The sequence below is a fragment of the Channa argus genome, chromosome 14, assembly GCF_033026475.1.
Source record: "Channa argus isolate prfri chromosome 14, Channa argus male v1.0, whole genome shotgun sequence".
NCBI classification, from domain to species: Eukaryota; Metazoa; Chordata; class Actinopteri; order Anabantiformes; family Channidae; genus Channa; species Channa argus.
The window spans coordinates 2286835-2310354 of NC_090210.1; the positions used below are offsets into that span (position 1 = coordinate 2286835).

At 38.2% G+C, this 23520-nt stretch overlaps 2 protein-coding genes across 10 annotated transcripts in view; one reads left to right on the top strand and one right to left on the bottom strand.

The window, feature by feature from the left end:
• Positions 1 to 523: 523 nt before the first annotated feature.
• On the top strand, positions 524 to 14476 carry pcmtd1 (protein-L-isoaspartate (D-aspartate) O-methyltransferase domain containing 1). Its single transcript, XM_067529087.1, has 6 exons — positions 524 to 784; positions 6991 to 7446; positions 7880 to 7982; positions 8918 to 9089; positions 11433 to 11556; positions 11907 to 14476. Exons 2-6 carry the CDS (start codon positions 7140 to 7142, stop codon positions 12272 to 12274), a joined length of 1074 nt encoding a protein of 357 aa, XP_067385188.1. The 5' UTR covers positions 524 to 784; positions 6991 to 7139; the 3' UTR covers positions 12275 to 14476.
• A 2127-nt stretch (positions 14477 to 16603) lies between these two features.
• sntg1 (syntrophin, gamma 1) overlaps positions 16604 to 23520 on the bottom strand; it is a 37783-nt gene continuing 30866 nt past the window's right edge. For 8 of the 9 annotated variants that reach the window (XM_067529083.1, XM_067529086.1, XM_067529085.1 and 5 more), the window contains 5 exons: positions 23244 to 23315; positions 21736 to 21888; positions 21469 to 21561; positions 18525 to 18635; positions 16604 to 18411 (listed from right to left, as the gene is read on the bottom strand). In XM_067529083.1, coding sequence (XP_067385184.1) covers positions 18229 to 18411; positions 18525 to 18635; positions 21469 to 21561; positions 21736 to 21888; positions 23244 to 23315 — 612 coding nt within the window. In that variant the 3' untranslated portion in view covers positions 16604 to 18228. The remainder of the gene's footprint in view (positions 18412 to 18524; positions 18636 to 21468; positions 21562 to 21735; positions 21889 to 23243; positions 23316 to 23520) is intronic. The other variant, XR_010916461.1, reaches the window with a different exon arrangement.

The window sequence follows — 23520 nt, forward strand, 5'->3', positions numbered from 1 at the left end:
ACATAAGGCAGTAATATTGTGGACAAACCACCTGTCAGGACATAAAATAGTTACAATCTACTCCAGCGTCACCAGCTGCATATTTTCTGGTGTTTCCACAATAATACAGTAGAGTATATATATCATTCTGTAAGGGGCCATTCTGCATACTTCGATGTTTTCTAATTTAAATACTTTGTACTTCTATTTAAACTCCGATTTCAGTATTTCAAATGTTATATTATATTCAGAAGAAACATGTATAATAACTATTTATTAAGGCACACGCGGAACTGTGCAATCTGCAATAAACTAAAATACTTTTTTGTATAACTGATGAACCAGAGAAACGTGTACTTTAATACATAAAGTCAATTTGGGAGCATGTACATAATACTTCAAATTGCGTCATGAATCGGAAATGACAAATACGCTACTAACACTTTGACTTGAGTTTAAGGAACTTATTGAACTAACTGACTCGACAAAAAGTGCTTGTACACGGAACACTAACAAATATCAGAGCGACTGATGTAAAGTAACAGTACTTCCCTCTAGCGACGTCCAAACCACGTGACCTGTGTTTACATCCTCAGCTGTTTCTTTCTTCTTCCACTTGGACAACACGACTCGCCCTCACTACTTCACCTCTCCAAACAACAACTAGCTGGCTAACTGCGTTAACTAACCCCCCCTCCCCAATCTCCCCCCCCCCCTTCTCCTCCAGAGGAGTCGGTTACCGTCAAAGTGAGTGTCAGTGTCCGCCGCGCTGCGTCCAAAGAGAGACTTAATGCGACACGGCATTGTGAGTATTTATTACGTCTTTAACGCGCTTCCGTCTGTCTGCGAGGTACCCGATGTGTATTGTCCGCTAACTATCCTGGTGATAGTTGTGGTAGTTTAATGTACCGACGCACAGCAGCCTGGCGGCGTTTGCGTGTTTGCTCGCTGTGGAGCAGCGGGGTAAAGAGCCGAGCTTACCTAACCTGCTTTGTCTCTGTTGTGATGATGGCGCACTCAGGCCCACGGAAGCTAACGTTAGCAAAAGGTTAACTGCCAACTCTGATGGCGCTCTCCGACTCTACACGACAAGTCCGGCGCACGGCGGCTATTTTAACCCCATCACTTCACCTGTTAGCGGCTCCACCATTTGCAAACACCGCTGCACACTTTTGCGCATCGCGTCTTTCATTTCTGTTTGCTGCACCAGCGAGCTCCCGGAGACTTTCTGCCACAAATGTGACTACACCAGGCGGAAAAGCCTCCGATAAATAATTGTTATCTTTCATTTTTTCGGTAGGATTCACCTGCAGCAGCTACTCAAATATGTAGGGCTAATTTTCTTTCAGCTCTCTTCTCACCAAACCGGTTATAAACAAGTCGCTGCTAAAGATTGAGGTTCATCGCACTGCAGAGAGCTGGCGACTGACTGCGTAATGGTCGACAAGTGGGAACAAAAATTGGATGGATGCACAAAAAAACAAAACACGCTCAGTCTGTCTGGGTGTTTGTCAGCTTGTGTCGTTAACGTTCAGCTCGTCGTGTGTCTCTCACAGATGTGGACGAGCGAGATTAAGGCAACCGTCATAATTAATAACGCTCGAGAACATTTCATGAAAACGCTTGTGTTGTTTTTGTGCCATCGTCACACGCAGTCCGAAGAGGTGTTGGGGCCCGTGATTGGCTGACAGGCCGCCGTCTGTGTGGCAACGGTAGCACGTGACCAGGTCGGCTGCTCATTGGCCTCGTCAGGTGTCAGTTGTTGCAAATTTAGGAACATCTGGAAGCGCCGCTGCACGTGCCCCCGGGTGAGCAGAAAAACAAGGACAGCTGTGAGGTGTGGAGCAGCGTTCACACGTTGTTAGGGATATTGGTGGTAGCGTTTGGCTTTCGTGCCATTTAATTTACAATCTAAACCATTTGTGGTCAAATGTAATCAAAGCAAGCTCGACTCAAGTCTCTAACGTTATACATGATTAAAAGATTTAGATGTGTGATCGCCTGTAGAAACAGTGGCGGGATATAGTAACCTGAAATACTGGAGTATTTCCAATTTAGGATACTTTTATTCCACTACATTTAACTGATAACTGTTTCTCTGCCTGCACCGATAAATAATACATTTATTGACAAAATTTACAAAATACTCAGCAATAAATAAACTTATAACATAAGCTTCACCTTTTATGAGCATGGTCACATATTAAACCAAAAAAAAAATAACATCCTGAAAATAATTATTTCTATTTAATTGAGTAGTTTTACTTTTGATGCTTTGAGTAGATTTTTCTGATAGATTTGTACATTCACTTAAGTTGGATGTTTTAACTTGTAACAATATATTTTATGGTGACGCTGCTTTCAGTAAATATACAAGATCTGAGTACTTCTCCCATCTCTGTCTAAATTAATCAACAGTTGAGCAACACATGTCTAAAAAAATGTCAAACTGAAAATGAGATGACAGGAAATACTGATTGTTGGCTGATATTTACCTGACTTTTTGAAACGACACCTGTAACGTACTGACTTTTAATGCAGCCTCTTTAAATAATGAAGCTCCTGATTCAAAATTGGGATGCAAAGTGTTAAATAATAATTCATTTGTATTAGCACAAATCTATGTCATACTTGGATCGATGTAGATGAAAAATTACACATCTACGTCACAGCTCAGAAAATAATGCAAAAACAACCACAGTTTAGTTGTTTACTCAAACTCTTATGAAAAACAAGCATAATAACAGTTAAGAGGAATCCAATAATTATTCTTTCCTCATTTCAAAATTCAGTGATGCCTATTGTTATTTGTCTGTAAATCGTATGATAATAAAAAAAAGACTGTAGTTTAAAAAAAAAAACCATTACATTTTTTTGTCCTTTCGGCTTTATCCTGTGAGTTCAGGGTCACCAAGGCGGATCATTGTCCTCGTGTTGACTTGGCACAGTTTTTTTTGTTTTGTTTTGTTTTGTTTTTCTTCCTGACTATCTAGGAAATGTTATCTGTCTGCTTTGGCTGCCCAACCAGTGGTCAGAAGCTATAAATGTTTTTACTTTAGAGTCACATACAACACAGAAAAGCAACTCAGAAGCCGAAACTGTTATTACACACCCATCTATATGATAGCACATCCTAGGGGGGCTGCTGCCAACAATTATTAAATATTCCATTTTTTTGTTTTTTACAATAGTCTCTCTATAAAGACAGAAATTAGAACATTTCCATCATAATTTCCCAGAGCTTCATACTTACTTGTGACTGTGTCTGGAAAGGTTGGGTACATTAATAAGTGTATGGATAAGGATACCGATCATCAATTATATCTCATAACTTAGGCTTTGATGAGTTTGCATTGGAAATTTGCCTGGTCAGTTGTCGGAATGATGTTTTGGTTCAGCTACCACCGGACATGAGTAACACTGCGTGTACTGAGGTACAATCGCTCACTTTTGGTAATGAAGCCTAGCTGTAGACTATGTCCACCCAGGGTGTCAAATACTGACACCTGTGGTGTCTCATAGATGCACACAACATAGCATTTTGTGTCTGCATGTGACGTACATGGTTTGATCTCTGATTGGTTACACGTGCGAGGCTTAAACTCATAGAAGGGAAGATGTCCACACTGCTGCCACTGCTTTCCTGTGAGTCTGCGTCACAGGAGGAATCGACGGCACCACTCCACCTTTAATTGTTATAGTTATAGAGCTTATTGCTATTAAAACCATATTCATAAAAGTTACATACTGTAGCTTCACTCATGAAAATGGTTTATTGATTTTTACTTCCCCATTAGTTCTAGCTGTTGTTGAATTAACACCGAGCTTAAAGTCTGTGGCCTTAGGCACAGTAGTGATAGTTCTGTCATAGTGGAGGTTAATTCATCTTTCATCATCAACCATCATTTGAAGCACACTTGACAAATGTCTTGGTTGAGTTGCTTAAATATGAGACTCATATTTTATTTGTCATGTAAGATAGCAAACTGGTCATTTTTGGTGTTTTGGACCGATGTTGAGACCAAATTAGACAAAATCAAGCCTTAAGAAATTTTAACCAGTGTGTGTGTGTGTGTGTGTGACAAAGTACATATTTGACCTTTTTTAACACGTAACAACATGCAGGCGACGTCAGATAAAAGAGTCTTGGGGTGCTGCCTAGACAGGCCTTTGGTATTTGGTTACAGCACAAGACTCGATCTCTGTTACATGTGTTATCATCCTGCTTGGTTCAAGTCCCCAGCAGCAAGCAGACATGGCCTGAGATGGTACAGAGGCACTTTCCATACATACCAGGCTTCAACCTCAGACGACCTGTTTGTGTTTTATTTGTGAATTCCTATTCACAGAGAGCCAATTTATGGGACTAGCTCTGTAGCAACAAATGTTATTACCTTGCTGGTCCTTCTTGATCTGTCTTAAGGGAGTGGGTGAATAATGACCCCTTCAGGACTTATCATTGGTAAGACTGTATAGCAGAGCCTAAAAGCAATTTGCTTGAAGAATTCCTCTCTTGACCCATTTTCCCGGATTTTTTTTTCTTCTTCTAATGCAAGGAAATCAAAGGACTATGCATTACAGAGAGGACAGAGTGAAAAACCTCAAGATTAAAAAAAAATATATCTAGTGCTGTACAATCAGCGATGGTGAATGAATCCCAGATTCTTTTTGCCTGAGAGAAAGAGCCGATGGAAAATTACCTTAGGAGGGCTGCCACTACAAAGTCACCTCTGAATTGAATCTTTATTAGCTGAGTCAGGTGTGGAGATGCTGAGGAGGCAGAGATCTAATTCAAGACTCGTCTCCCTCAGCTGCATCCTCAGTCACGCTGTGCCAGTGTGGGGTATTTGTTATCAAAGCATCTATAAAATGTTAAAAAAAAAACAGCATCTGTCAGGAATTTCCTCTTTATTGCTACAATATGGCACTTTATAGAGAACGACACAGTAAAGCCAAACTGCCTTTAAAATGACCAGACACCAGTTCACTTAGCTTTTAAGAAAAACACACTGCTGCAACACCTCCCAACTGTCTTGGCCTTTGACCGCCCTGAAATGGAACATCTTACTTTCTGTGACTCCGCGTTACAGGTTATGCCCTGTTGTTAGCAGGTCAGCCAACGATTGATTTCACATTCTCAGTTTTGTTTTACAAGATAAAATTCCGAAAACAATGAACAGAAAAGCTAAGCATCTCAAGCCAACTTGACTTCCCCCCGTGTTCTAGTGTAGCTGATAAGACACAGATATTAAGACATGCGTGTTAGCTGGAGTTGAGCTTCCAGTAGCTGAAGTCCACTTGCTAATAAAATGCAATAAATGCAACTTCACAAAGGTGAAATGTTCTTAAGAAGAAACACACGTACCTAAGTTCTTTGTCTATCACAACTCAAATGACAGAAGTTGCAAAAATAATAATCTTGTAAGTAGAATTTAAGGGTCTGAATTAATTTCTAATTGAAATGAAGTGAAAGCTTCACCAGAGCATGATTTTAATGAGTTTGAGTTCTGTGAGAGGAGTTTAGCCAGGAAATTTATATCTGTGAGGGAAGACTAATTATTCGACAGCCCCCTTTCAGCATTAGCCTTTAAGAAAGCACAATAGCGTTAAAATGGCATCTAGGATAACAGATTTTTTTTATTTTATCCTAAACAATCAGAAATGCTGGAGTACAACTGTGCAAACAGAGGTTTAGTTGGGTGTAGGTTGTTTAAAAATGTTAAAATTTAAAATGTTTTGGTTTCAATCACTGCTTCCATAATGTTACGTGACATACATATGATGCGTCACCATAACTTGTCACATACACAACATTCTCATGGTTTCAAAAATAACAATCCAAAACTTGTTTTCCACTGTATTCGAACTCCATTCTCCTTGGAAAATGTTCTCCATAAAAGTTTGTTTCTAAATTGAAGTTGTTTTAGTTAAGTGTACTCAATAAACCGACCTTGTGTACAGTGGAATTATAAATGTGTCTAGTATCAGTGTTTTTCTTTTTTTCTAATATCATAAGTTGTATTGGGCCATTATGGGTAATGAGCATGTGTGACTTAGTAATTTTCTAAATGTTGCAACATCACAGTTATTACTACAGAATAAAATTACATATTCCATCATAGATGATTTATCCATTTTGCCCATTCTTGATGTCAGCTTTCAATTATTTAAACCCATATTTTACTCTCTGTACATAACAGGCTATGTAAAAACAACAATAAACAGTGTCAACCCTACTAAACTTACACTGATGGCCTCTCAAAAAGTCTGTGAATTTAATCTTATTGTAAAGTTGGAAGATATAGTTTACACTGCATGTAGAAAATGTAGTATATTGTAAACAAACTGGCAGAAATATCTGCTCCAACCTATTTCTTGTAACTGACATTACTGTACAATGTCTTTATTATGATGGACCTGTGCGATTAGGTGACCAACCATGTGCAATGCCAAGGTTCTTGAAGTTACATATCTGAATACATTTTGAAATTTGAGAGAGAATTTTATCTGTGCTTATCATCTTTGTTATAAAATGGCCAATTAAAACCCAAATTACAAAATAAGTGTAAACAATAGTTGGTTTCTTTGAGGAGTCACTGTGTGATATCCTAAATGCAATTTTGATTTTGTCTTATTGATGCTTATACAAAATGATCGAGTTTAACTGTTCAAGTACATTTTTATATTTACATAAATATATTGACTATAAATATATTTGTATTTACATGAATAATGTCAGTTGGCATTTAGCACATGCATTAAAAACATAAGCAGTTGAAGTGTTTTATACTGAAGTGACTTAGGAAGAACTGTACTTTAGCAAAGTATTTTATTGATTCTTTGGTTTCTTTCTCTTCCACTTGTGAATTTTTAATCATAAGACAATCCCAGTTGTATATTATTAACATATCTTTACTTATATCAGCCTTTTAAATCTGTGCTGCATGGGCAGATTCAACTGCACACTGTTCTCCCCATTTGACCAAGTGGGTTTGTGTGTTTCCTTCTCAGGTCACTTGCTGCCTGAACATGACCGTCTGAACTAGCGCTCAAGGAGTCAAAGCGGCAGGATCCTTCAGTCGACCGTCCGTCTTCATGCCGATCTGAGGAGGAATCGCTCATCCTGAGTTCGGCCCTTGTGTTTCTCTTCTCTTTTCACTATGGGGGGAGCCGTGAGCGCCGGGGAAGACAATGACGACCTCATTGATAATCTGAAGGAGGCTCAGTACATCCGCACAGAAAAGGTTGAACAAGCTTTTCGGGCCATAGACCGTGGGGACTACTATCTGGATGGCTATCGGGACAGTGCCTATAAAGACTTGGCATGGAAGCACGGCAACATACACCTGTCTGCTCCTTGTATATACTCCGAGGTGATGGAGGCCCTGAAATTGCAGGGAGGACTTTCTTTCCTCAATCTGGGCAGTGGAACTGGGTACCTGAGCACAATGGTGGGCCTTATCATAGGTAAGCAGAGTGCACCTTTTTTCCACGGCTGAATGTGTGGGAAGTGCTCAGATGTTCTGTATAATCTAGATAACACATTTCAATGTGAAAGTACAGTGTGTACCCACTGTACAAACCAGTAATACCAGGGCTGATTATTTTCTTTATTGTTTGGTTTATAGAACGTCACCTTACAACTTTACAATAGCACACTGGACATTTAACAATTACATAAAACAAGAAGGGAGAGAAGCGAGAGTCAGGGAATGCTTCATGTTTTTCTTACAAAAAAAGATTTTATCAATTATCTAAGTGGTGACAGATTTTCTGCCACTCAACTAATTGTTTCCGCTTTGGATGATGCCATAAGAGGCAGCACTTGGAAAAGCAGCACTCTTTAGCAATATTATTGCTCCTGTTATGTATTTTTTTTTTTTTTTTTTTTCCCTTTAAGGGCCATTTGGTGTGAACCATGGCGTTGAACTCCACAAGGACGTGGTTGAATATGCCAGAGAGAAGCTGGATGATTTCATAAAAAATAGTGACAGCTTTGATAAGTGAGTACATTCTTTTATTGAGGATATCACTTTTGTGAATGTTCTTTTCTTCTGAGAGTTAGATCAGATTATTAGATCTTTCACACAGTTTGTTAAAGGCTATAAACAGGAAAAGGTTAATTTGGAAATAGAGTCTGGAAACAGCCAAAACCAGTAGATGCCAATAAAATCATAACACAGTACTTATGAGTGTGATTGTGAGAGGACATTTCAAATACGTCTGCCGTTAAAAAGAACTGTCTTTTATTTCTCCAGAACATCAGGAGAAGGTCAGCAGGCTGAAACGATCGAAACAGAAGTTGATTTTTTTTTTTTTTTAAGTTCTGTGTTTCCTAGCTTTGTTCTGGAGATTATAGACATAACATCTTATTTGTTTATTCTAAAAAAAAAAAACCAAGAAAAAAAAAACAGTTGTTAACAAATATTGTTAACACATTTTACATGGGTCATATGTCAGACTGCTTGGCCAGGACATAGCAACCAGCAGAGACTCCATAAGGCTACTTGTAATTTTTTTTTTTACGCTACAGTTTTTACTAATTAGTAACATATATGACGTTAAATACTGAGGTTTATCAGGCTGGTTAACAGATATTTTTTGCCGTCAGACAGAGCTGAGCTGCGTAGCTCACGCACTGCTGGTTATAGCCGAAATTTTTTTTATCTAACCCTCAATAACAAAATTAAGTGTATTTACTGAAATGTCAAACTATTTCTTTAACAAGAAGCAGGTGAAGCAGTTTTACCTGCCACTTTCCACGATTTTGCCTTGAAAATTGAATATATTAAATCCCCTTAATTTGGCTTGTGCAATTTGAATAATTTTGTCACAGCCTACCAATGTGATGATGACAAGCCTGAAAGAAAGGAGAATGTGTTTTTTATGATTGTTTATTGTGGTTTTTTTTCTCAATACTTGTTAATTTTTGTCACAGGTTTGAGTTCTGTGAACCCGTCTTTGTGGTCGGGAACTGCCTCGAAATTGCAACAGACAGTCACCAATACGATCGCATTTACTGCGGCGCTGGAGTTCAGAAAGACCATGAAAATTACATGAAAGTGCTGCTCAAAATTGGAGGCATTCTGGTGATGCCTATAGAGGATCAGGTAAGTGCTGCACACCAACAAAATGATCCAGAATCAGCACGTCATGATTGCTATTCAAAACGCTGCCACATAAGGGAAAACAAGGTAAAATAGCTTTGACCTACAAGACTGACGATGACTTTCACATGCATTATTTAGCCACAACTGCCCCTGGATTTGAGCGGCCGTGTAAGGAGCACACACAGTATCTGTATCGATAAATGTTTGATGTTTGATGTTTGTGAGTATGGACGAGCTGTGGGGAAATTTGGGGTGTTAGTGAAGAAAATGGTTGTAGGAACCTCTTCCAGTAAGCAGATAGTCAGATTTTAAGAAATCTTCAGGCGTTTAAAGCAAAAAGCATCTGGAGTGAAGCAAATCTTGGCTGACATTATTAGATTACAGGAGATAACATTTATATCGATGTATAGTATATGTTAATATAGGCTACTGTGTACTGCATGTATGCATTTTAAGGCATATTTGTTGTAAACAGTTACTATAGTTACAGGCGCTGTGTCTGTGTCCCTCTGCTCTCCAGGGCTGGGAATGATTCACAAGGTGGATTCACTCATATTTTGGCCAAAATACTGTCTGTTGGGTTCAGGCTGAGAGGAGAAGCCAGTCGAATGACATCCATCCGTTCATTAGCTGTGTGTCATTAGCTGAGTCAATCCCAGTGTGTCACAGCAGATAAATTCTACTTTAGCCAACATGATGACTGACAGCAGTCTTGGAAATTTCTTATTTAGATAACGTTACATCTACATCAGCAGCACTAAAAGTTAAACTCTTATTTTTATCCACATCAACAATATTTCTTCATAGTCCTTGTATTTAGATGCAGTCTCTATCATAAAAAAAATAATATCTTTTGATGTAACTTTTTGAATAAATTCACACTGGATTACACAATAGAACACATAATTTTCATGCATACTTTTTCTTTTTATTGTGGTCTTTCATCAGCACCAAGTCAACACAAAGGTTTTTAAAATGAGTGGTTAGATATGATAGAACATTTTTCTGGAATATCAACAGTATTTTGATGAACTTTTAGCAGCAACTAAAAACAAACGTAAAAGACAGCAGACACAGCTTTGGCATCAGTTTTCATGTTGTACAGTGTGTTAGTATAACAAATGGCTTATAGTCACTGTTAACACACTGCATTATTATATTTATGCTGGTATCATTATATATCGTGTATGACCTTTATTTCACTACTAACTAGTTTAAACATCTAGTTCAGAGAGAAAAATGTCAATTTAAACACCAATGAAAACGAATCACCTTCCTAAAGACCTCACTCTTTGACATTGAGTGTTACATTATTGAATGAATACTCATTCTTGTGTGTAGGGTTCATTAAAGATAGCCATGAATAGACGATCATCTACTGTATCTGCTGGTATAATGGACTAAACCCAATGTAAATATAAAGACCTGTGTTGCAGCTCTATTGAAACCTCCTTCCCTTGTGTGTGCAGTAATATAACGATGGCTATGAATAGAAGAGACAACTGACTCTCGACTTGTATTAATGGACATGTTGTGTTTCAGCTGAAAACAACACGGATCATTAAAGCTGCCTCTGTCCCAAACATATATGCTTACATTATTACAGTGCACGAGTCCATAACCTCGTGTGGCTTAACTGGTTTTGAGAACATACTGTGCACTGGTAATTAGTTTGAAGACCTGAGATCTGTCATTTACAGAGGTCCACCTCTCACACTGCAAACTTCTCACACCAGCAGATGGTTTGATGAAGTGTCTAGTACGGGTCAGTGATACGACAGCAAACAGAACTTTATACTATAACTGCATCAACTGGAGCTACTTTGTTTGGTTTGAGGATACTTAATGTCTCAGCCCACTGTGTTAACATACAGAGCAGGAATGAGCTCATGCAAAATATGTATCTTAACAGCACGGATGCAAATGTTAAGAAATATAAGGGCGTGGTTTGTCTTTCTTTTGGTAGCCATAAATAAATCTACCAATGAACACCAGGAATTTGGAGTGAATAGTTAGAAGTGTTATACTTTGTGTTCATGCAGAGATAAATGCTCTACTGCATTGCTGGTATCTGTAGAGACTGATAGAAACATATAGAAAAATATAGAATAATCTCTATTTAAGATTGCGTGTGAGCTTCACCAAAAAGACACGATAAGAAATTGGAGGTGAAAGGTCCTCACAATTACGATATAAGTGCAGCAGCATGTGTGCAAACGGAGCTATAATGGAAAATCTAAATATATTCTCCAGAGAAACTGCCCTCAGCTCTTGCTAAAGTTATACAGCATTTCTAATTCATAAGTGTTCAGTGTTGAGTTCAGGTTTTGCCTCTTTATACAGCTGACCCAGATAACCAGGACTGGTCAGTGCACATGGGAGAGTAAAAACATCTTGGCAGTGTCCTTTGCCCCCTTGGTCCAGCAGAGCAGAGCTGATGGAGAGAAGCCTGACACTGTCCAGCTGCGTAAGTCTACCGGCTTCCACAGAACAAAAAAAGCTTTGAGTCTGTGTTATTTTGTGCCTAACCAGTCTTGAAGTGTAAAACAGGGAAGGTTTTTAAGTCAGAAAATGCAGTGCAAGTGATGTGATGAGACGTCTCCTAAAGAAACGTTTGCTTTGACATATAACGCTCGCCCTGCAGCTGCTTTTCAGAGCCAGTTATTTCTTTTCCTTGAAATAGCGAGATGCAGTTTCCCTCTGTAATGGTCTCCCTTGTTTATGCTGACCTAGTTGAAAGACTAGTGCAGCTGTATGGATTATTCTCATTTTTGTGGCGCTTCACCCTGAAGAACTGTCATCTCTCTTTGTCCTCAGCCCCTGTGACTGTCCGCAGCCTTCAGGACCTGTCTCGGATCTACATACGCCGCACTCTCAGAAACTTGGCCAATGAGGACAGTCAAGGCAGGGGGACGGTGCAAAGAGTCCCCCAGAAGCGCAAACGGAGGCGCTGCCGGCGGCGACGCATAAGCACCTATGTTTTTGTAGGCAACCAGCTGATCCCCCAAATGGTGGAGAGTGAGGAGGAGGAGCATGCTGAGGACGAACACAAGGAAGTGGAGGAGGAGGAGAGAGATGTCGGTGAAGAAATCATCAAGCAAGTGAACGTGTTGAGAGACCAAATAATAGCTTTACCACTGCCTGAGTCACTGAAAGCATATTTGCTGTATTACAGAGAGAAATGACTGATTCACTTGATATCCACTTTTAATGGGCGCAGCGCCTGCTGAAATGCTTTTCTTCACACTTTTCAGTACAAATGTAGCATTATTTCCATAAAATCTTGATGGTAAAACTGTATCAGAATAAGACGTCATAGATAATATTGGATAATAATGTTATGATTGTCACAAGTTGTTTCTTTCTTTTGATTTGTGTATATATATAAAAAAAAAAAAATGATGTAAAAAGTACAGTATTTCAAATGACCATAGTTTCGGAAAACGGTTTTGGAATTCAGATTTTATCACAATATGTCAGGATTTCTGCAGAAATATGCAGATTGAAAATTGTATTTAAAAAAAAAAAAAAAAAAATGAAGTTCTTACTATATTTGTTAAAAGATGACCACGATACAATTAAGACTTTTATTGCACCTTTTTTTAGAAGCTTTAACTGACTATCAGTGTCTGAGGATTCAGCAATGCTGACATGAGCTAAGGCCACATCCTCCCATTTTGAGCCCAGGAGTAAGACGCTCTAGTAAAGTCACGAATGGAGCACTTACATCATTACTCGTCTGGATTTTTCATTGTAGGTCAATGTGTTTTGTACGTTCTTATTACAATAGATCACTGAGAGACCAGATTGGTTCATGATGTTTTCTACAAGGCACCTTTTAATGTAACGTTTTCTACAAGGTGCGTACGTATGTACCTGTTTATCTTCTCACTTTGCATATGAGTAGCTGTCACCCTACTTGATATAAGGTGTTGTAGGCCCTCTTCATGGTTTTCGTTCCACTTTTTCTAGTAGTTAAATGAACCATATCAGAGGCTGAAATTTTTTTTTAAGGGAACTGGTGGGAGTTTTTAGTCATTAATGCATGAATATACTGTATAAGTCTTGGGTGTTCTGGTCTTGACTTTGAATCTTAGGATTGGTCACTGGAGGTGATGTCCCAAGTGATCAAGTTTGGAAATGTTTTGATGAAAGAAGAAAAAATATTTTAAGTCCATTGCAATTCTCGATGGCCTTGAGACAAATATCAAATTCTGTATAGTATTGTTTTGTGTTGGTTTTCTATGGAGAACAATGCAAAATCAGAATTGATGAAGATTCTGACGCCTTTTTGTAGAAATATCCAGCAAAGCACCTTAGTCTAAAGTCCCCTGGTGAGGGAAGTTGCCATTTTTTGGGCTAATTTGTATTGTGGACTGGATGTAAAGTAAATCCTCATCTTCGATGAATCGAAGTACAATTTGCTTGTAGAACTTAACTAAAGTGCCAGCATATCCCATCACATAAGATTTCTGTTGCTTTTCTGACCCAAACAATGGTATATTTCTACAGAAACATTCCGCAGTGACAAAAGAAAACAGCACATTTCTGATTAGACTGAGATCAGACTTTTCCTTCTCTTTACCCTCACAGACCGGGAAATCTTCTTAATCTTACTTTGAATGCATCATTTAGTATTCGGAAAGCTAAGTTGAATGTTGTTGATATTAATTCTACTTGATATAAAAGTGATATATATCTATTGTTATCATATGATTCTGCATACAGTTTTCATTTGGTTTGTTGTAGCGCCCTCTTGCTGTACTGTATCTTGACACTGGGAACTCTGTAGATCAAAACTCCACTGCTGTCTGTTAAATGGAAAAACTATATTAGTGCTATAGATCTTCATTTTGTTCTGGTGTAATGAAATCTATTTTGTTTGAAAGCAGGGCTTATTATTCCGTTAGTAGTTCGTGTGTGAAGAGGTAACATTTTATTTTTTATTTTTTGTGTTTTCAAGTAAGCAATAACAATAATTTATCAGCTTCTAATTACCCATCACAACCGAAGTCCCATTTGGTTTGCGTGGTAGCCACTTACAGGCACACAGCAGTTTATATACAATTATCTGAAGTGCAACTGCGAATTAGAGAGGACATTAAGTATCGAAAGCAGGGGACCTACAACCTCGACTCTCAGTTCAGTCCTTGCACCAAAGTCAGTGGGGCTGCTGTGATTCAAAGCAGACGACATTCAACTACAAAAATGGCCGCCAGTATAGTCACAACCAATTCGACGCTCCTGTATGAAGTTCGTTTGCTAAGAGCCTAAACGCTGTGCAGCAGGCCTAGGTTCAATTCTCATATTGTGTGCAGTTCATTTGGAAAATGTGTTGTTTCTTTGTAAATATTTGGCACAGAAATAAAGGTCATAATCACACCGTGCCTCTTCTAGTCATTATAACTGCTTATTTCTGTGTCTTGTTGTGTGTCAGTGTTTTATTTTCATGTGTCCCCATGGCAACCAGATATGAAGTAGAAAATGTAGTAAAAATGTCAGTGTGACATTACAAAAGCTTGGTAGTGCTACTTTTAGAGCACAGTGAGAGATGATGTGACAAATGTCACAGCCCGGATGCAAACCCACAGCTACAACACTCACTCATCATTCCCAATATGCCTTTTATTATCTTGGGCTAATTTGACTCATTATTAAATGCTGGGTTTGCTGTGTTTGCTGGGTTTGATGTCATAGAACAACCTGTTCTATGACAATAAATATTAGCTGTACAGAGAGGTTGTTTAAGAGTAATCAAAAAAGAAAATTCAACTATATGGGTTATATTTAAGTTCTGCGTAAACAGGCCTTTATCTGCACATAGAGCTTCGTTATTATATATTATACTTGATCAGTTTTTAGCTCCTGATTGTAAAGGTACAGGTAAATATTAGGAAATCCTTCAACTTCAAATTTCATGTCAGGAAATAATGACAATTACATGTCTATTATTATTAGTAATTTGGTGCAGTGTACAAAAACCAGAGACGAGGTTTCCATCTGCACATTAACAACAAGACGGTCGAGTACGTCTGTTACAAATTAATAGTATAATATCCAGTTAAGGGGCGAACTGGAAGGTAGAGCAGTCACCCACCAATCCCGAGTTGTTGGTTCGATTCCTGGCTCCTCCGCTCACGTGTCAAAGTGTCCTTGAGCAAGACCCTGAACTGAAGTGTCCTTAAGCAAGACCCTGAACTGAGCTCCCAGTAAGTGTTGGCCAGCAGCATAGTCATCGGTGTGTGTGAGTGTGTGTGTGTGATTGTGAGTGCAGATGGGTGAATGAGAAGCAGTGTAAAGCGCTTTGAGTTGACATACTGTTCTCTTAACGCTTAAGGAATCTGTTTAGGTTCCACGTACTGTATTTTCTGTGTAGGATGTTGGTTCAAGATGCATGTTTTAATGGCTGTGTAAAATAAGGTTTTGGAGCCTGCATTTATATAAAATATTTCACTTTTTCAAACACGAGTTTGTAAACCTACTGTTTGAAACTACTTAACGTAAAAAGATGCTTCAGACTTCCATAATTGTGGGGGACTGACCAAACTTATAGAATGGTCGAAACAGCAGAACATACATAATAACACATCATAACTTCTGGTCAGTAGCATGGGTCCAACTCCAGAAATTCTGGATTCAAGCACAACAACTTATCAGTATCTTTTATTAGATTAGGTTTCATGTCCCCACCCAAGGCTAAAATAACCATGATGACAACGTCAGGGATGTTGGTGAGACCATGAAGAATTCCAAAGTAGTATCTTAAAAAAACCAATCAAATAAAATGTCTTTTCTACTACTTTACTAAGTAAATACAGATGCTTGACTCTTGACATGTAAGTGACCTTTAAACTTTATTTTGGTGTATTTCACTACACATCAGTATATGTTAATCGTAATTTGATTGTGTTTCAAGATTGCCTAGTCAACTATAAATTAAGATGTATTGCTTGTATATGAAGGAAGGAGTTCTGTGACATTAGGACAAAGACACATTGGTTTGCTTGTTGAGAGTTGAGTGGATTTAGTTGATTCTGTTTGTGAAAATGCTGGTTATTTTAGCACAGAGACAAAAACATTATCAATGTTACATTTAGAAATTGGTACAAAATGTTAATCGTTGACTTAGATGTATTTTGTAACTCTCAGACTAAGCCATGCAGGATGTTTCCTTGTGCTTCCAGACTTTACGCTAAATTTAACTCCGTGAGGCAATAAGGTAATGTAATTTAAAAAATAAACATAAAATCTAAGAATTGGTGGTAACTTCAATTTTGAAGCATATTTTCCAACATGTTGAACTGCTATAAGTGTAAAGTATAATTTAAGTTTGAGTAAAGGCTTGTTCTGTACATACATTTGGTTTTTTTGTGCAAATGGCTACAATAGCACATAGTTTAAAAACCGAAATCATCCAATCAAAACACGTAAATTATAATATGATATAATATGATAATAAGTAAACTGAGCTTAATGTAAAGGATCAGTGAAAAATGAAGCCAGTCACAAGGGAGTCATGTTATAAAAGCTCTCATTTATTAATTTATTACACAGCATATGTATTTGTTAATAAAACATCTGCAAAAAATAAAACTCACTCTCTACATCCTGTCTTATAAGGGTTTCTGCGACCAAGATAATTTTAAAGCACAAAAGCATCACTCAGACTTTCTTTGCATAGACTGCACCACCATTAGTTCCCTCAGACACTCATGTCAGCTTAACAGGCTCAAACAGCACGAGCACTTTACTGACCCCATTTCATTTGCTATCCTCTAGAGTTTACTTACCCCTGGGCCTCTTGTGTTGGGACTCTACTTTGTAAATGGAAGGTAAGAGCATGATTAATTATGCTAATTGACCTAAACTCTTTTTGAATATAATACTTTATTTGTCTGTCACTCTGATGCAATTATAAACACTTATAAACGCAGAGTGAAGTTTAAAGGGGCATCTCAAACCTTTGGAGGCCGTGATGCTACATTTCTCTATTGTCCTCGCTGTATTTTTCTCATTTGTCCTTTTTCATATTTACACGACAAAGTCAAGAAAAGATTGTAGTCCAAAAATACATCGAAGGTTATTTCATAATCTAAATTGGTCCACACTGTAAAGTTAATGCGGCAGAGAACACGAGGTTGTGAGCTGTCTACCTACTCATCTCTGGTGCACATCAAATTAACAAATACCGTAATCCCCACAAGTAATCCCCTCACCATAATTCTTTGAGTTCATTTGAATGTCAGTGTTTATTTACATAATCGAGTTCAAACATCATGGAACGTGGTTCTTAATCATATTTAGAGTAACTTTTGTCAGATTATGCTTGTGTGGACGCTGATGTTGGTCATCAGAGGGTCATTTTTGTATCCATACTGTAAGAACTACACTTTCATAAAGCCTTTGTGTCCACTGGGGAAGTGACTACGCCCTGACCTCATACAGTATGTGGGTGCACAGCACATACAGAGAAAAACAATGAGGTTACTGAGTAAGTTTGTACACCCACCATCAAAAACCATCCAATTCTACTGCCAACAAACACGATCAGATCGATGTTATCGTTTAACTTCCATTTGGATTGATCACACTGCGTATCAGTGGCAAATCAGTTTTACTGTTAACTGAATTGTGAATGTAAACACACAAACATAAAAACACACAAAGCAACATCAACATCATCAACTCCAGTGACCATCAATATCCTAACAGGACTGTGCAGAGATGTATCGTCTAAAGTGGAAAAAAATGTTTTGCTTCAACTCCAAATCTTCAGTAGAATGACATAGAAAAGCAGAGTGTCTTGGGAAAAGAACTTTTCTTTGTCATTTATCAATTATAGGGTGTCCGAGAGTCAGGAGAAGGACAAATTTGCTTAAAAAAACTTTTCAAATGCACAGTTTGTGTCCATAGAGTCTTTCTGTGAATTGTTCAAAGTAGGGGTTTTGTCCACAATTATAGTAATGCGGTGCATCTTCAGTGATATTAATAAGTCTCTTATTCCACGCCTGTGTACACGTGAACTCCGGAATATCATGAATGTCCAAACTTAACCCAGCTCCCATATACACAGCTCTAGGCCATAGTCACGACATAGTCCAGCGTCATTTGAAAAAGTGACTGGAGAGAGCAGCGCCTGTCAAGTGGCATATTTTAGTTTTGGTGTCTGTGAATTACATGAGATACTGGAAAGAGAAGGAATTCCAGCAGTGGTCGCACTGCCATGGCTCTCCACAAACATTGGATCCAGGCAAGCGACTTTGGCAGCAAAAAAAGCGTGAATACAGTGAAGCACTGCGAAGAGGTTTGAGAACTCCAGCTCCTGAAAAGAACCAAAAATTATGAAGTATTTATTTCCCTGAACTTTATCACTCGGGCAATAAATAATGTTTTTTTTTCCACATGCTGCATTAAACATTTGTCCAGGTTGATTACCTTTGCTTCAATAGATTTGGACTCTTGATTTTGAAATAAAAACTTGATCTTGCTTTTTCCATCATCAGAAGACCCTTTTAGTTGGGAGAACTTGTATCTCCACAGAACTGCCTGAGGTATAGAAATGACAATGATCATACTAGTCTTAACAATATAACAGCAACACAACTATACATCTTTATTTCATGCAATCTAATTTGCAGTTTCTTTCTTGTGTCACTTTTGCATGAATATTTAAAGTTTAAATCCACATGGATCCAGTGAGAAATGGGGCACGTCAGCAGATCAACCGGATGTGGTTGTTTGTAGATATAAACTTGTTATTTTTGCCATATGGGAAATTTAACAAGCCGCAGCAATTTCACCTGAAATAGCAGCACTTCAGTGATTCAATTAGTGTTGAAGCGAATAAACAAAACCGCACAGTGAGCCAGGCGACAGTCAGTTTCCAGACTAACTCCTCAGGTCGACAGCTGGCCACGCTTTGCGCATGAATATGTATTTGTTCAGGACCTGCAAGGCTGTGCCGACTCTAATAACTACTGTAAAACCAATCTGATGAATTAACAGTGGTGATGAGTTTTATTGTGTGCACAATTACACTGCAATACTTTCAAGAAGAAAATATTACCCATTTTTCTCCAGCACATTTGTTCGACAGCTACTCTCCGATAGCACTTTCATGCTTATTTTGTTTAGTGAAAACCACCTACAGTATCTCCAAACTTGGTGAATTTGAATTTTGTCAGGAAACTGAAGGACTTGTCTTTTCCACTATCATTTTAAAGCTAATAAGATATAATGTTTAACATTAACACAAAAGCATTATTGTGATACTAATTTTGTTTTTGACTTATCAGAGTCTAAACAGGACAAGTGCCACATCTCCTACTTTGCATTTAAAAACCTGTATGTTCGCCTACTATTGATACATGTGATGTCACCACCAGCTCCTTCCTGTCAGTCACAAACACCTAGAACTGTATAATGTCCCGTATGGAGAAGTCTGTGCTACTTTATTTTCTCATAATGTATATGTGAATATGTGCTTGAGTTTCTATGTGTCAAAGTCATATTATCAATAATTCATAATATAGTTTCCTCTAGTTTCTACTGTTTTATTGTGTGGTATCTCCAAAGCACAATCAGACCAGTAAAGTTCCCCTGCATCAACAATTAATGCGTTCGCTGAACTGGATGCTATTAAATGCTATTATTCATATGAAGTGAATATTGTTCCAAAAACATTTGTATGCAAGGCACAGTGATCCTCCAACTATTGGATGTTTTGGTTTTTCTCTCTTTTTTATTTTTATAAAGTTTGCATATAACTATGTTATAAAATCATATTACCAGCACCCAGAGCACCCGTTTCAATTATTTGTTCATTACTTTTTAGTGTTTTGACTTTTCTGCTTTCTAACTAGATTTCACTCAGTATCAGGAAATGCTTTTTTCTTGTTTTTTAAATATTTTTCTTAATACATATATATGCGTATATACAGTGAATCTTAAATATACATGAGACCCAATCACATGTAACAATGTGTTGCACGTGGTTAATATACGAAGTAAGCACATTTGTGTTTTATTGTGTTTATGTAATTTGTTTTCTAACTTAGCTTTACCATGAGGTTTTGGTGTCTAACCCTGACTGTAGTTGTTTATTAAAGTAACATTAGCCTGAATTTTCTTACTTAACCCTTTTTTTTTTGATAATCAATGTCATGTGCTAAGGGGTATAAAATCAGCAGAATTTGACGTCTGAGGACGCGGCAATTTCTGACGCTGTGGAATAAGAACCTGTACATTACATTGTAGATTATAAAAACACTTTCCTACGAAGAACCAATTTCCAGACCCTTTAACTGTAAATGCCGACTGTCAGGTTCATGTTAACCTTGTTATATTCGCTTGCTGTTTCTCTGCTGGGTTTGTTTTTCTGGTAATATAATAAAGCTTAAAATTAAAGCAACAGCTGGCTCTAACCCTGTCCTGACTCCTGACAGATTAGCTCATTTGTTCCATGCACACCCATCATTCTATATATAAGAATGCTGCTGTTCACACTTTTTTATTTATTAGATGGAACCAAGTGCTTTATACAGTGCATCCATCAGGTCTCTCGGGTGCTGTAGTCTGTCTCTGCACTCAGACTTACTCACAGGTAGCTAATTTAAACCTTCAGAGCTTCATACTTTATGTTATAAATCATTGTGCAATTGACGTCTCGGTTCTGTCAGCAAGCTCCAATTGAGATTTATTTAAAAATGTAGTGCTTTAAACTGCTTTAATGGGCAAAAAACTAGAACTATGGAACATGTCACTTGGTCCTAAGACAGCAGATTACAACTCAGTTTGTTGTTATATTTGTGCTGCCTTTGTTTGAAACACATTTTTTAAATTGGTTTTGAAATTTGCCAGTAGCAGCTATTAATTATGGAGTAATTGCATGCAGTGCACTGTCTGCCATTGTAGTTTACATACTATGGACTGTATTTTTAGCATTTCTTTCTGTAAACAATAAGCTGGCAACGCTTTTATCATCCTTGGGGGACATTGCTGCATCTCATTGCAGTAACTGGGGCCAAAATCTTAGAGAACAATATGGCAGCGCTTGTGTCCTGTTCATCCACATAATGTGCACCAGTGGAGAAGTCTGCATGGCTCTCAGAGTTGGGGAAAGGCCAAGATGAACTCCAGGCAGGAGTGAGAGGTTTGGGCTGGGGGGAACCAGCCGTCAAAACAAATGTGCTCATATTCCCAAAATGCACACAGAGCAGAATAAGTTAACAGCACCAAAAAAAAAAAAAAAGGAAAAGAGAGAAAGAGAGAGAGAGATAGAAGCTGAGACATTGCGATATTTCACTGTTGTCTGAAATCACCCGGGAAAGGATCTGTTTTCCATAATTTTTTTGATGCTAAAGGACTGTTCCATACTCACCTTTGAAGCAGCATCAAAGCACACGAAGCCCATACTGAAGTCAACTGTAAGTCCCATAAGGTGACTCTCCATGATACAGGCGTAGGTTTTACACTGCAGAAAAGCAAAACGAGATGTTACCCGCAAGGACGCAACAGCCTCTCTGACGCTGCTGAAAGTGTCAAATGAGTATTTTCATTCTTAGTTCTAAAATGACTGAGAAAATACCGCATGTTAGAATGACATCATGACAATTCGCTGCATGTTGCCTACTGCTGAGGGGCAGACCTGTATTCTCTCCACCTCCAGGAAAGTGGCCATCTGAAAAGCCTTTTCCCAAATCAGCAGCTCACACTCCAGCTCCACGCTGAAGAACATGTCCTCCCCGCATTCTGTCTGGACACTGAAGCAGTGCTTCCTCTTGTCCAGAAGGTCATTTTCCTAAGATAGGACAGTACAACTGCCATGCTGATCAGATGGGCAGAGTGATGTGGAAATAAGACAAAGCAACAGCAGTGCATGTTTCCTGGAAGTGTCTTTCAATCTATAGTGATTATGGTTTATATTTAACCCCTAACAATGTTTTGCTATAATGTGTCTTTTTTATAGCTTTAAACAAGTACAATGAACCAGTACATACAATAGGTAACATGTGGTTAAATATGTGAATTCATATGAATAAAATGAACCATAATGAGTGACAAAATAAGGAATCGCACGCTGAAAATCCAAAGTGACCTGGGACCTACAGAGAATGAACAAAATAATGTGAACTCATAAAGGGTGTCGTTTCATAGAGCAGTAATTGCACCATAAGGTATTTCAAGAATAAAAGAGGAACTGAAAAAGTCAAGAAAGCTGGAAATAAGGTCAGGACACACACAATTAATGAGCATCGGACATCTGATGTCCACAGGATAACAGAGAATAGAGAGTTCTGATGTAGAGGTGTGTGTCTGTGTATGTGTGTCTGTGTGTGTGTGTGTGTGTGTGTGTGTGAGAGAGATGCATTTGTATCATCTTTTGTCATTTGCATGTGATTTAATCAAGATAATTATAGCAAATTGTCATGTGTAATCACACTGGTCTCTGGTGCATGAACCCTGCTGCCTTCAGAAGGAGAAACTTCAAAAAGTGTAGAGCAGCTGTGGACATGTCATGTCAGGATTAATCATGTTAATAAATCAACACAGACTACTCCAGCAGAGTTCTTGCTTTTTCCACATGAATGTTTAAATTTTGAAGCAGAGGCAAATGCATCTGTTGACTGGGGAGGGTTTAACTCAATAGTCGATATACATTTTAAGCCTTAAGCTGTTATTTCTGTGCAGTTGCTACAACAAAAGTTGCTCCGAGCAACAGCACCTAAAGCAAACTCTCTACCGTTGTGACATATACACTGTCCTTTGCACCAACACACACAGCCAGGCAAGGTCAGGACAGGAAACAGTTCTAATCAGCAGCCTCATTAGAGGATTCTGTCTCTCCTGTTCGCTCTGTCTCTCTCAGTAAAAAAAAAGAAAAGAAACTAAGCTAAGCTAATAAAGCCAAAAAGTCTAAGCACAATAATGTTAAAACAATATAGACTAAGCATCGTCTCACCTAGCTTCTTAAGTGCGTCCCCTTTGTCTGAACCTTAAGTGTGTCTGTGAGACTGAAGAACACATTTGAATAAATAAGTAAGTTCTTTAAGAGCATATGTCATATTCCGCTTTCTGATTTATATTCTCTCAGTGTGTTCACTGTGAAGTTTGCTTCTCTAAATGAAAGAAATGCAATCAAAGCAGCTGCCTTACCTTTAAAATCTTGCACATTATCTCATACACAGTAAAGCTTTTCTCTGCTCTGGTCCAGTCCCATGTTGTCACCTGGAAATGTCACAAATATATTGTTGACTTTTAGTGGTTTGTTTGCAGAATAGCGCATTTAGAAAGTTAAGGCTTTCTTGCAAACCAATATTGTTGTATGTTTACAGCTAGAGTTCTGTGTTCATCACACACACAAATACCTACAATGCAACATTCACTAATGTTTGTATCAGATATAAAAGCTTTACAGTCTCTAAAGGAAGGG

Bases quoted from the DNA above. Each gene is read 5' to 3' on its own strand.
- pcmtd1 (XM_067529087.1), top strand. From the start codon at position 7,140: ATGGGGGGAGCCGTGAGCGCCGGGGAAGACAATGACGACCTCATTGAT. The intron at 7,983-8,917 runs GTGAGTACATTC...TTTTTGTCACAG, and splicing joins AATAGTGACAGCTTTGATAA to GTTTGAGTTCTGTGAACCCG. The intron at 11,557-11,906 runs GTAAGTCTACCG...CTTTGTCCTCAG, and splicing joins GCCTGACACTGTCCAGCTGC to CCCCTGTGACTGTCCGCAGC.